Below are 14,302 nucleotides of genomic sequence, written 5' to 3' on the forward strand. Positions count from 1 at the left end.
GTCTCTTCTTATTGGTGTCCTTTAGTAGTGGTTTCTTTGCAGCATTTTGACCATGAAGGCCTGATTCACGCAGTCTCCTCTGAACTGTTGATGTCTTAAATGAACTCTAACTCTAATGAACTTATTCTCTGCAGCAGAGGTAACTCTGGATCTTCCTTTCCTGTGGCTGTCCTCATGAGAGCAAGTTTCAATCATAGTGCTTGATGGTTTTTGCGACTGCACTTGAAGAAACGTTCAAAGTTCTTAAAATTTTCCGCGTTGACTGACCATGTCTTAAAGTAATGATGGACTCTTTGCTTATTTGATCTGTTCTTGCCATAATATGGAGGATATATGGACTTTTACCAAATAGAGCTATCTTCTGTATACCACCCCTACCTTGTCACAACATACCTGATAGGCTCAAATGCATTAAGAAGGAAAGAACTTCCACAAATTAACTTTTAACAAGACACATCTGTTAATTGAAATGCATTCCAAGTGACTGGTCACTAAGCTGGTTGAGAGAATGCCAAGAGTGTGCAAAGCTGTCAAAGCAAATGGTTACTTTTTAAGAATGTCAAATATAAATTCTATTTGAATTTGTTTAGCTTTTTTGGGGGGGGGGGGGGGGGTTACATGATTCCTTGTGTTATTGATTAGGTGTGCCAACTTTTGACTGGTATTGTATATACAGTGCTGCTTGAAAGTATGTGAACCCTATAGGGCTGGTACTTTTTCTGATTTAAAATCAACATTCAAAATCCTTATCTAAATTCTTAATAAAGACATTCCAAGTAAGTGGAAGAAACAAAAAAATGATATTTTCATTGTTTACTTAACAAAACTGATTTAACACACATATTTGATATGTGTAAAATGATTTGAACCCCTTAGGTCAATCACTTGGGGCACCTCCATTAGCAGCATTAACTTTGATTACTGGGTATAGGAGATGTTTACTCTGTCTCTGACATCTGTTTTGAGGGATTTTTTCCCACTCCTCCTTACAGAACTCAGCCAATTGAGTGAGGTTTGAGGGGTGTCTGGTATGAACTGCCCTTTCGAGGTCCATCTCGGATGGATTTAGGCCAGGACTTTGACTTGGCCAATCCAAAACACATCTTTCTCCTGAGCCATTCTTTGGTAGATTTGTTTGATTTGTTTGGGTCATTGTCTTGTTGGAAGACCCGTTTTTGGCCCAGCTGTAGCTCCTTGACTGATGGCCTGACGTTCTGTTCAGGAATCTTCTGGTACACCTCAGAATTCAGTGTTCCCTTAATGATGTGGAGTCGTCTGTGCCCAGTGTGGGAAAAGCAGCCCCAGATCTTGACATTCCCACCACCATGCTTAGCTATTGGGATCAGGTTCTTTTGGTGGTACTTTTGACTCATCGGTCCAGAGAATGGACTTCCAGAAACCTTCAGGTTTGTCCAGGTGGTCTTTGGCAAAGTTAAGACTGGCAGTTTGGTTCTTTTTTGACAGCAGAGGTTTCTTCCTAGCAAACCTCTCATGAATGGCATTTTGGTTCAGTTTTCCTATTGTTGAAGCATGCACAGTTACCTGAGATGCAGCAAGGAAGGTCTGCAAATCTCTAGATGTTATCTATGGGTTGGCTTTTACCTGATTTATTGTTTTTGTGGCTCTTGGGGATATTTTGGAAGCGCGTCACTTTTTTTTGCTGTTGCACTAATTACTTTTAATGTTGTTTTTCTACTACACACATGATATCATCTATGGTATTGGTAAATATAAACCTGTTAGGTCAGATCAAAAAGACTAGTTCTGATTAAATGAAGATTTCATGGTAAACACTAGGGGGTTCGCATACTTTCAAGCAGCACTGTATATTCAATCTGTTTTTTTTGCTCCCGTTTCCTCCCTGAGCTTTTGGCAAGCTGTGTCTGTGCTGGCAACTCTAGGACACCAGACCTTTCCTCAAAAACTATACACAGTTTCTCTTTGTTTGATTGTTCTGTGAATGTAGAACTTCACATTTTGAACACTGTGTCTCAATTCAGTAAATGCTTTAATGGTGTGGATAGTGGTTGTCATTGTTGCCAAAGCAATGTATATGAAGTATGACCAAAATGAACAATTATTTTTGAGCAACAATGTTAATTATTATTATCATTCTTTAAGTTTCATGTGATAAATACCTCCTTGATTGAAGCATATTTGGAGTAGTGGATAGAAAGTGCTGCTCATCCTCTACCTCACCTCTGCCACTGTCTCTCCTCTCTTGCACTCTGTCTCCTCGCTCTCCTCTCGCTGTCTTTCTCGCTCGCTCGCATGCACACTCGCTTTCATACTTGAGGATTACACTGCCAACTGAGCTGGTTAAACCACAGCTTAGTGAGCATCTGTGTGTGTATGTCTGCATGTGTACTTGGAACCAGTATGTGGGGCTAGAGCACTGCTGATTTCCCACATCTGAAGTGAATCTCCTACCACTTTCATCCACAAGGGTGCACTGTTGATCCAGGGTTTTGTGAGCATTGGTCTGATAAATGAAATATGGGTTTACGTCGTTTCTCTCTCGTTTGTGTGTCTGTCCAGAGTGCACACACTGAGGATGAGTAGTGCTGTGCTGCACTGACAGACAGATGGTGTGGGAATGATGGACCTCCCCAATGGCCAATCAAGCGTCACCACCGCTGCTGCCACTGCCTCGGAGGTGAGACACGCCCCTTTCCCCCCTTAACTTCTCCCATTCTGATGATTTCATTAATGTGTGTCTGTGCAGGGCTAGAACAATCACTCACATAGAGCGCTATGGGTGTCAATCACCCCCCCCCCATTTCTTTGAGCTTTATGTTTCCCAAGTTCCCTGCCCTAACGTGTGTGTGTGTGTCCAGAAGAGCAGCAGCTCAGAGTCTCTCAGTGAGAAGGGTTCTGAGCTGAAGAAGAGTTTTGATGCTGTCGTCTTCGATGTCCTGAAGGTTACCCCTGAGGAGTATGCAGTAAGTACCCACCCTGGGGTGTGTGTGTGTGTGTGTGTGGAATAGTGCGTATGTGACATTGAGACACTAGAGAGAGGGGAATGATGCATCTTGGAAAGTCTTTCAGAAAGAGAGGATGAAGTGGGTGAGCGATCCAGGAGGATACACAGGCACAAATTTCCTCCGATATTCTCAATAGAACGAGGCCATTCTAAAAGCTACAACTCCCTGCCCCTGTTAGATAGATCACCATGGTCCTCCCTAATATCCTAGGCAGTCAGTTTCCATGATGTCAGACAACATAAACCATCTGCCTGCGCAGACTAGACCATTACTCTGTGTAGAGTATAATGAACGGCTGTGATTTACATGCTTTTCCCTGAAAAGCCAAAGGTCTGTATATTATATATAGAAGATTTAGGTCCAACTTCCAACTTGGAAGTTTGTCGTCCAGTATGGTTAGAGCATTACTGTAGCGCAGTTGTGATTTGTGACGTGATTACCCACAGGTCACATACATCAGTTCAACGTCTAGATTTTGTTGAGTTGTCAACTACTGTGAATTCAATGTGATATCAAACAACCTTTTCACCCTGTCATTGTATTTAGTTTAAACGTTGATTTATTAATTTGTGCAAAGCCAATCAGTTTTCCACGTCCTCACATTGAATTGTTTGATTGAAATGACATGGAAACAATGTTGATTCAACCAATTTCTGCCCAGTGGCTAGTGCAGCAAGCCTTTAATGCTGACACAGTCCCTCTAAGACTCTAGGTTCTCGGTACAATTCTAGTTTGAGCCTTTCCACTCTCCCCTGCCTTGCCATACCCAGCTAGACAGACAGAGGGTGGTCTCTACCTTTTCTATCCCCCTCCAGATTGAATTTCTCCTGGTTATTCTGGGACTGTTGAATAAAGTTTTGGAAGCACTGCCTGCAATGATGTCAGGTCAACGTTTCAGTCCAAATCTGTTTCCCTAATTACTGCTCTGATGCCTCTCTCTCCTTATCCTGCTCTCTCTCCTTATCCTGCTCTCTCTCCTTATCCTGCTCTCTCTCCTTATCCTGCTCTCTCTCCTTATCCTGCTCTCTCTTTCTCCCCCACTTCTCTCTCTCCCCTTCTCTCCAGGGTCAGATCACTCTCATGGATGCTCCGGTGTTCAAAGCCATTCAGCCTGAGGTGAGGTACAGGACTGTCTGTCCCCCTGCTTCTCTTCTTACACACCATGATCACGACACACACACACACACACACACACACACACACACACACACACTATAAATGGTCTACGTGAAAGCCAGTGTAAGCATGTGTATCCGTGTGCTGGCTCTCTGTAACCTTGTAAAGTGAGCTGACACCTCAGGCATAACCTGTGTTTAACGTTGGCCACAGTAGACCCCTTAAAGCAGCGTCCGTCCGTCCACATCACACCACCACCATGTGGAATCACTCTGGCTTCTGATTGGTTAGCAGTGTAGGGTAGGCCTATTTGTTCCACCTATGCTCAAATTAGATTTTGGCACTTGTTGCAGTTTAAGTAATCAATTTGAATAAGAAAGTAAGTCATTTAGTTGAGGATAGGATAATGGGTAAGGTTAGTGGTTAAAATGGATGTGTTATTGCTAGCCTGTAGAGTGGGACAGTTCTCCCTGCCTGAACCCGCCAATGATTCAAACTCCAATTAAAGGACGTTATACTGTTGTCTCTGGTGCCTTTCCACAGCTCTGCTACCAAGGGATTTATGGAGACTGACATGCCCTTGTGTTCTGTTCTGACTGACTGACAGACTGATTAGGCATTTGATGATCTCTACTCACATTGAAACTCAATGTAGCATTCTGGGCCCTTCACTTTTATGACTGATAGAGATGAGAAGATCGGATGGGGAATATGAGAAAAATAGCAAGGATGGCGGGAGAGCAGAATGGACATTAAATAAGGTGAACGATTGGGTGCAGGGACGACGGGGTTAGTAGAGGTGAGTGGGCTGGAGTGAGGAGGAAGCGGTACCAATGCACCAAGTTTGGAACCAACAGGCTCTTAAACAGCTTCAGCCCCTCAAGCTATACTGCTAATAAATAGTTATTTAAATATTTAACCAATAGCTACCTGGAATATCTGCATTGACCCTTTTTGTCCCTAAGAGCTTTCCACACCTGGATTGTGCAACACTTGCACATTATTCTTTTTAAAAATTCTTCAAGCTCTGTCAAATTGGTTGTTGATCTTTGCTAGACAACAATTTTCAGGTCTTGTCATAGATTTTCAAGTAGATTTTAGGTCAAAACTGTAACACGGCCACTCAGGAACATTCACTGTCTTCTTGGTAAGCAACTCCAGTGTAGATTTGGCCTTTTGTTTAAGGTTATTGTTCAGCTTAAAGGTGAATTCATCTCCCAGTGTCTGGTGGAAAGCAGACTAAACCAGGGTTTCCTGTAGGGTTTTGCCTGTACTTTTTTTTTCTTTCCTTTTTTTCACCTTTATTTAACCAGGTAGGCTAGTTGAGAACAAGTTCTCATTTACAACTGCGACCTGGCCAAGATAAAGCATAGCAGTGTGAACAGACAACAACAGAGTTACACATGGAGTAAACAATAAACAAGTCAATAACACAGTAGAAAAGAGTCTATATACATTGTGTGCAAAAGGCATGAGGTGTTAGGCGAATAATTACAATTTAGCAGATTAACACTGGAGTGATAAATGGTCAGATGGTCATGTGCAGGTAGAGATACTGGTGTGCAAAAGAGCAGAAAAGTAAATAAATAAAAAAGCATGGGGATGAGGTAGGTAAATTGGGTGGGCTATTTACCGATGGACTATGTACAGCTGCAGCGATCGGTTAGCTGCTCAGATAGCAGATGTTTGAAGTTGGTGAGAGAGATCAGTCTCCAACTTCAACGATTTTTGCAATTCGTTCCAGTCACAGGCAGCAAAGAACTGGAAGGAAAGGCGGCCAAATGAGGTGTTTGCTTTAGGGATGATCAGTGAGATACACCTGCTGGAGCGCGTGCTACGGGTGGGTGTTGCCATCGTGACCAGTGAACTGAGATAAGGCGGAGCTTTACCTAGCATGGACTTGTAGATGACCTGGAGCCAGTGGGTCTTGCGACGAATATGTAGCGAGGGCCAGCCGACTAGAGCATACAGGTCGCAGTGGTGGGTGGTATAAGGTGCTTTAGTAACAAAACGGATGGCACTGTGATAAACTGCATCCAGTTTGCTGAGTAGAGTATTGGAAGCTATTTTGTAAATGACATAGTCGAGGATCGGTAGGATAGTCAGTTTTACTAGGGTAAGTTTGGCGGCGTGAGTGAAGAAGGCTTTGTTGCGAAATAGAAAGCCGACTCTAGATTTGATTTTAGATTGGAGATGTTTGATATGAGTCTGGAAGGAGAGTTTACAGTCTAGCCAGACACCTAGGTACTTATAGATGTCCACATATTCTAGGTCGGAACCATCCAGGGTGGTGATGCTAGTCGGGCATGCGGGTGCAGGCAGCTGACGGTTGAAAAGCATGCATTTGGTTTTACTAGCGTTTAAGAGCAGTTGGAGGCCACGGAATGAGTGTTGTATGGCATTGAAGCTCGTTTGGAGGTTAGATAGCACAGTGTCCAAGGAAGGGCCAGAAGTATACAGAATGGTGTTGTCTGCGTAGAGGTGGATCAGGGAATCGCCCGCAGCAAGAGCAACATCATTGATATATACAGAGAAAAGAGTCGGCCCGAGAATTGAACCCTGTGGCACCCCCATAGAGACTGCCAGAGGACCGGACAACATGCCCTCCGATTTGACACAATGAACTCTGTCTGCAAAGTAGTTGGTGAACCAGGCAAGGCAGTCATTAGAAAAACCGAGGCTACTGAGTCTGCCGATAAGAATATGGTGATTGACAGAGTCGAAAGCCTTGGCAAGGTCGATGAAGACGGCTGCACAGTACTGTCTTTTATCGATGGCGGTTATGATATCGTTTAGTACCTTGAGCGTGGCTGAGGTGCACCCATGACAGGCTTGGAAACCAGATTGCACAGCGGAGAAGGTACGGTGTGATTCGAGATGGTCAGTGATCTGTTTGTTGACTTTGCTTTCGAAGACCTTAGATAGGCAGGGCAGGATGGATATAGGTCTGTAACAGTTTGGGTCCAGGGTGTCTCCCCCTTTGAAGAGGGGGATGACCACGGCAGCTTTCCAATCCTTGGGGATCTCAGACGATATGAAAGAGAGGTTGAACAAGCTGGTAATAGGGGTTGCGACAATGGCGGCGGATAGTTTCAGAAATAGAGGGTCCAGATTGTCAAGCCCAGCTGATTTGTACTGGTCCAGGTTTTGCAGCTCTTTCAGAACATCTGCTATCTGGATTTGGGTAAAGGAGACGCTGGGGAGGCTTGGGTGAGTAGCTGTGGGGTGGGGGGCGGACCTGTTGGCCGAGGTTGGAGTAGCCAGGAGGAAGGCATGGCCATCCGTTGAGAAATGCTTGTTGAAGTTTTCGATTATCATGGATTTATCGGTGGTGACCGTGTTACCTAGCCTCAGTGCAGTGGGCAGCTGGGAAGAGGTACTCTTGTTCTCCATGGACTTTAGTGTCCCAGAACTTTTTGGAGTTAGTGCTACAGGATGCACATATCTGCTTGAAAAAGCTGGCCTTTGCTTTCCTGACTGACTGTGTGTATTGGTTCCTGACTTACTTTTAAAGAATGACCAGGCATCCTCAACTGACAGGATGAGGTCAATATCCTTCCAGGATACCCGGGCCAGGTCGATTAGAAAGGCCTGCTCGCAGAAGTGTTTTAGGGAGCGTTTGACAGTGATTAGGGGTGGTCGTTTGACTGCGGACCCGTAGCGGATACAGGCAGTGATCGCTGAGATCCTGATTGAAGACAGCAGAGGTGTATTTGGAGGGCCAGTTGGTCAGGATAACGTCTGAGGGTGCCCTTGTTTACAGATTTAGGATTGTACCTGGTGGGTTCCTTGATGATTTGTGTGAGATTTGAGGGCATCTAGCTTAGATTGTAGGACTGCCGGGGTGTTAAGCATATCCCAGTTTAGGTCACCTAACAGAACAAACTCTGAAGCTAGATGGGGGGCGATCAATTCACAAATGTCCAGGGCACAGCTGGGAGCTTAGGGGGGTCGGTAGCAGGCGGCAACAGTGAGAGACTTATTTCTGGAGAGATTCATTTTTAAAATTAGAAGTTCGAACTGTTTGGGTATGGACCTGGAAAGTATGACATTGCTTTGCAGGCGATCTCTGCAGTAGACTGCAACTCCTCCCCTTTTGGCAGTTCTATCTTGACGGAAAATGTTATGGTTGGGTATGGAAATCTCCGAATTTTTGGTGGCCTTCCTAAGCCAGGATTCAGACACGACAAGTTCATCGGGGTTGGCAGAGTTTGCTAAAGCAGTGAGTAAAACAAACTTAGGGAGGAGGCTTCGGATGTTGACATGCATGAAACCAAGGCTTTTTCGATCACAGAAGTCAACAAATGAGGGTGCCTGGGGACATGCAGGGCCTGCAGGGCCTGGGTTTACCTCCACATCACCCGCGGAACAGAGGAGGAGTAGGATGAGGGTGCGGCTAAAGGCTATCAAAACTGGTCGCCTAGAGCGTTGGGGACAAAGAATAACAGGAGCAGATTTCTGGGCGTGGTAGAGTATATTCAGGGCATAATGCGCAGACAGGGGTATGGTGGGGTGCGGGAACAGTGGCGGTAAGCCCAGGCACTGGGTGATGATAAGAGAGGTTGTATCTCTGGACATGCTGGTTGTAATGGGTGGCCTTCTGTACTTAGCTCCATTATGTTTCCTTTTTTATCCTGAAATTCTCTAGTCCTTAATGATTACAAGCATACCCTTAACGTGATGCAGCCACCACTATTCTTGAAAAAATGGAGATTGGTACTCAGTAGTATTGGATTTGTCCAATCATAACATATAACACTTTGGTTTCAGGAGAAAAAGTTAATTGCTTTGCCACATTTTTTGCCTTATTACTTTAGTGCGTTGTGACAAACAGAATGCATGGTTTGTAATATTTTTTTATTTTGTACAGGCTTCCTTCTTTTCACTCTGTTAATTAGGTTCGTATTTTGGAGTAACTTCAATGTTTTTGATCCATCCTCCGTTTTCTTCTGTCACACCCGTTAAACTCTAACTGTTTTAAAGTCACCATTGGCCTCATGGTGAAATCCCTGAGTGGAGTTTTTTTTGTAGTGACTGAGTGTATTGATACACCACCCAAAGTGTAATTAATAACTTCACCATGCTCAAATGGATATTCAATGTCTGCTTTATTTATTCTACCAATAGGTTCCCTTTGTGAGTCATTGGAAAAACTCCCTGGTCTTTGTGGTTGAATCTGTGTTTGAAATTCACTGCTGGATTGCGGGATCTTACAATTACCTGCATGTGTGGGATACAGAGATGAGGTAGTCATTCAAAAATCATGTTAAACATTTATTATTGCATTTTGAGTCCATGCAACTTAAGTGATTTGATTTTTACTCCTGAACGTATTAAGGCTTATTCAATACTTATTCACTCAAGACATTTCAGCTTTTCCTTTTTAATTAATTTGTAAAAAACTAAAAAAAACTAAAAATATCAAAATGGAATTAAGTATTGTGTATTCTATATTAAATTCAGGCAGTAACACAACAAAATGTGGACAAAGTGGCGTGAACACTTTCTAAGTGCACTGTATCTACCTAAATTACCTCGTACCCCTGCATATCGACTCTGTGCTGGTACCTATTCCTTGGGTTAGATTTTTTGGGGGAAAATACTGCTTCGAAGGGCATTTGACTGTTCGTCCTCGCCTGCTGTTTACGAATCATGTGACAAATTACATTTGACCTAATTTGAGAAGAGCGCACAGTGACCCACTTTGTTGACAGGGACAGAGGCCTCTTCCTGCTCTGACTGTTTTGTCTCTGATCTTGCGCTAATGTGGGTTTGTGTTTGTGCATGTGTCTGCGTCAGAGTTTCTGTTAGGGGGTAATAGCAGGCTTTTGGCCTAAAAAAAAGTGTAAAAGTCGTTCAATAAAATTGGCGCAAGCCCCATTGTAAAATAATGCTGTTAGCCTTTTAATTGATATAAATGCATGTCGATGGAAATACATTTGACTGGTCATGCTTATCGGTCTATAGGTTAATTTGCATAATTTAGTGTAATTAAATTGCTGCGTGTGTAGGCTACAGTATATCTGTTATGTTCAGTATCTTATTTGTCACGTGCGCACAGCGTGCAGAGCCTTTTAGCGGAAAATCTGTCAAATGGCAACGGAAGACGTCATCAGCGCGTCACACTTTGCAACGACCTGGAGGCTGTAGGATATGCATTTTGAGAACATATACTTTATTCTTTGAAACCTGAATGTTATGAGGTGTGTCTTACCTTGCTTATTAGATCCTCTTTCTAAATTTCTAACAGATATTTTCATCTGTCACGTGTAACCACTGGCATGTGCAGTGTCGTTTTGACAGTGTTTTCCCGCTAATTGCATTGTGACGAACATTCGCACGTAGCCTACTGCCTTGTGTGCGTTGCTACTCTTAAAATGTGAATTCATTTGTATATCAACATTTTAAGCTAAACGTTCTCATCTGTTGCATCAGACTCATTGCTTTTTATTTATTTTTTATGTAACTTAGGCCTACTAGTTAGATTCCAAATTAAAAAAATAAATCTTCCTACAACTGTCCCAGAGTCTGTTTGGAATAGGCTATTTCTTTCTCGACAAGCTGACCAATAGAATAAGTAAACTTTTATACTGTGGGGGATAATAAATTGACATAGGCCATGGATTTTGCTGTTCGTTACTTGTCTTGTTGGCTTAGGACATCAGAACGTTCTGCTAATATGAATGCCCTTAATCTAAATGTGATTTCTGTCATTCTGAGCACCGTCTGTGGACGCCCTAATCAGTTGCAGCCAAAGCATATGGGTCCGGTAGATTTCTCAAATGTCTGGAAATTAAAATGTTGCTGGTCAAATGTCCGGCACCACATTTTCCAAACGTAAACACTGGTGTGCGCGTGAGAACCATCAATGTCCTGACTTCAGCTGGAGTTACCACTCCTGTCACTCTCCTTCCCCCTCACATCTAGAATGGAAAAAATGTCTGTGTCCACGGTATAGATGTGTGTGCTTCCTGTTAATTCACTCGGTGGTTCTAATTGAATCTATGCATATGAAAGTAGTGAATAACAAGACTGGAGAGACTTGGAAGGCTGGGACTGTAGTTAGTATTTTATTGTGACTGACGGACGGACAAATGGACAGTTCTTCTTCTCCTTATCTTTCAGTATCCTATAAAGTACCTCCTGTTATGGTACTGAAATAAACATGCCTTCTGCTACCGCTCTGGACACTCAACACAGCTGGATCTGACGGTCTCTCCACTTGGGCCGAATCTTAACTGGAGGTGCCGAACTTGAATTTTTACAGAACTTTCTCATTGACGTCAATGCACAGTACACAGAAGTCAGAGTTGCTCATGCAGTACAAAGCCCTCAGTCTCTCCAAGCTTGGATTTAATTACTCAACGTTAAAGAGTTTTAATGGTACATGACATAGCACGTTTTATGCAATAATGAAAGCTGATTAATCAGTTTTTCCAAAAGAGAACTAGGCACGTTGAGGTCTGTTTTCCATGACGTGATGTGTTTGAAATCTGAACCAGGCCAGTGATACTACAGTAGTTTAACTGTAGGGGATTAACCCTGGATCACTTCTCTTCATTAGAGTCCTTCCCCACTGTACCTGTTTTTAACACCACCAGACCCTCATAAAGACGTTTAAGGAAAAATCCACCCCAAACCAACAATTCCTATCATGTACAGTGTTTAATAACAATAATATGTGAGAACAATATTTTTTGTAAACAAGTGTTTAATTTTGGTGTTATAAGGTTGGTAGCAACATGTGAAAATCATTGTGGACATCCTTTTGCCTCAAGTCAACTACGAAACCCACAATGCAATACTATCTCTATGGGCTGGCAAGCTTGTATACTGTAGCTACACACAGTACCAAAGTCTTATCAGCATGTGAATAGATAGTGCAGTTTAGGCGATTTTACAGCAAACTATCAATTTAGCTGTCTACAATCTCACAATTTTCAATCTGACATGTGTGATCGATGTTTCCGCGATCTGAAAGTCATATTCCGATTACCTCTAAAAGTATAAGCCGTTGGGGCGGGGGTTCTACTAAGCTAACGTATGGTTTTGTTTTAACATGGTCATACCATGGCTCATTTTAGCTATTTGATTTAGAATTTTACAACCCCTTCAGCTATCAAAATACCAATGTCAATCTGATTTAAAATATAGAATTTGGCCTTTGCTTGCTACTATAGCGCATAGAAACACATTGAACAACACATTTATAAATGTCATAAAGGAGAGTAAAACATGTATCTAGGGGAGATATACACTTAGAAATGTCCTTATTTTTGAAAGAAAAGCTCTTTTTTTTTTTTTGGTCCATTGAAAATAACATCAAATTGATCAGCCACTGCTTCTTAACACAGCACGCCTCCAACCCGGAAGCCAGCCGCACCAATGTGTCGGAGGATACACCGTGCACCTGGCAACCTTGGTTAGCGCGCACTGCGCCCGGCCCGCCACAGGTCTCATCGCGCACCAGCGACTCAAGGACATCCCTACCGACCAAGCCCTCCCTAACCCGGACGACGCTAGGCCAATTGTGCGTCGCCCCATGGACCTCCCGGTCGCGGCCGGTTACGACAGAGCCTGGGCGCGAACCCAGGGACCCAAGGCGCCCTTAACCACTGCGCCACCCGGGAGGCCACAGTGTAGACATTGTTAATGTTGTAAATGACTATTGTAGCTGAAAACGGCTGATTTTTAATGGAATATCTACATAGGCGTACAGAGGCCCATTATCAGCAACCAACACTCCTGTGTTCCAATGGCACGATGTGTTAGCTAATCCAAGTGTATCATTTTAAAAGGCTAATTGATTATTAGAAAACCCTTTTGCAATTATGTTAGCACAGCTGAAAACTGTTGTTCTGATTTTAAAAAAGCAATAAAACTGGCCTTCTTTAGACTGGTTGAATATCTGGAGCATTAGCATTTGTGGGTTCGATTACAGGCTCAAAATAGCCAGAAACAAAGAACTTTCTTCTGAAACTCGTCAGTCTATTCTTGTTCTGAGAAATGAAGGCTATTCCATGTGAGAAATTGCCAAGAAACTGAAGATCTCGTACAACGCTGTGTACTACTCCCTTCACAGAACAGTGCAAACTGGTTCTAACCAGAATAGAAAGAGTGGGAGGCCCTGGTGCACAACTGAGCAAGAGGACAAGTACATTAGTGTCATTTATATGGGTTACATTCAGACGAGTCCCGTGATAGTTATGGGGGCCATGGAGCACACCATCTTATTCATGAGTCTCTTTCCCCTTCTACAGACGCTACAGACCAAAGTAGGCACATCGGCGTTACCGACTCCGGATGAGTCCCGTGGGGTTTGTTTCGGTCAAACAGCATAACAGAGGACACCATTGTGTACGTGCAGAGTCCGGTCATTCCATAAGGTGGTCATATTAGTTTGTTTGGATGCTACAGAATTTGTGAGAATGTCTCATGATCTGACAAACGCTGCTGTAGCTCGGCCACCTTCCACCACAGATGCAGAAGACCAGCGGTGGATTGAGATGCAGCCCATGCAAAAAAATATCTATCTTAAACTGAGATTTTAATGTTTTTAATTTATTATTTTACTCTGACTGAGGATTAATCGCAATGCTATGTGATATCGGTCGAATATCTGCCTGCTTTGATAGGCAATAGCTCCGATACAAATTAAATGACCCAAATCGGGGAATCGATAGAACATTGCTCAGAGATACACAAAAACAACATAACATTCAAAATGGGTGAATCTTTCCTTTTAATGTTGATATCTTACGTCTTATTATGAATGAACAAATAACCGTCATTTTCAGTCCAATTGTTTCCAAGCTGTCCTGGTCGTTGGTTAAAGTTGTAATATTAATTTTACAGCAGCAGGGTTTATGGAAGCAGGCAGCAGAGCTAGCAAGCTGTGAGACCACTGCGTCATGGAAAAGTTGTCATCTGCTTGACTGTAATGAAAAGTCAGCAGTAGGCTATATTTGTGTCAGTGGTCTGGTATGTTTAATCTCATGTTATGGAGTAATATTCTCACCGTGCTGTCTAATAACTTCTTAATAACTGTAAATAGCTGTGTGTTATGAGTTATGACCTGAGGCTTTATATTGGTCTTGCCCTTTTAGAATATGCTTCTCTAACCACCATAAAACACATCGTAACAGTCTTAACACGGTATGTCTGTGTGAGCGAGTTTCTGTGTGCGCCAGAGTCTGAGCGGA

At 43.0% G+C, this 14,302-nt stretch overlaps 1 protein-coding gene across 6 annotated transcripts in view; it reads left to right on the forward strand.

The window, feature by feature from the left end:
- LOC110521611 (ras-specific guanine nucleotide-releasing factor RalGPS2) overlaps positions 1 to 14,302 on the forward strand; it is a 136,062-nt gene that overhangs the window by 48,462 nt on the left and 73,298 nt on the right. For 5 of the 6 annotated variants that reach the window (XM_021599289.2, XM_021599288.2, XM_021599291.2 and 2 more), the window contains exons 3-5: positions 2,539 to 2,656; positions 2,838 to 2,942; positions 4,050 to 4,100. In XM_021599289.2, coding sequence (XP_021454964.1) covers positions 2,597 to 2,656; positions 2,838 to 2,942; positions 4,050 to 4,100 — 216 coding nt within the window. In that variant the 5' untranslated portion in view covers positions 2,539 to 2,596. The remainder of the gene's footprint in view (positions 1 to 2,538; positions 2,657 to 2,837; positions 2,943 to 4,049; positions 4,101 to 14,302) is intronic. The other variant, XM_021599290.2, reaches the window with a different exon arrangement.

This window comes from Oncorhynchus mykiss, chromosome 30, assembly GCF_013265735.2.
Source record: "Oncorhynchus mykiss isolate Arlee chromosome 30, USDA_OmykA_1.1, whole genome shotgun sequence".
Classification (NCBI taxonomy): domain Eukaryota; kingdom Metazoa; phylum Chordata; class Actinopteri; order Salmoniformes; family Salmonidae; genus Oncorhynchus; species Oncorhynchus mykiss.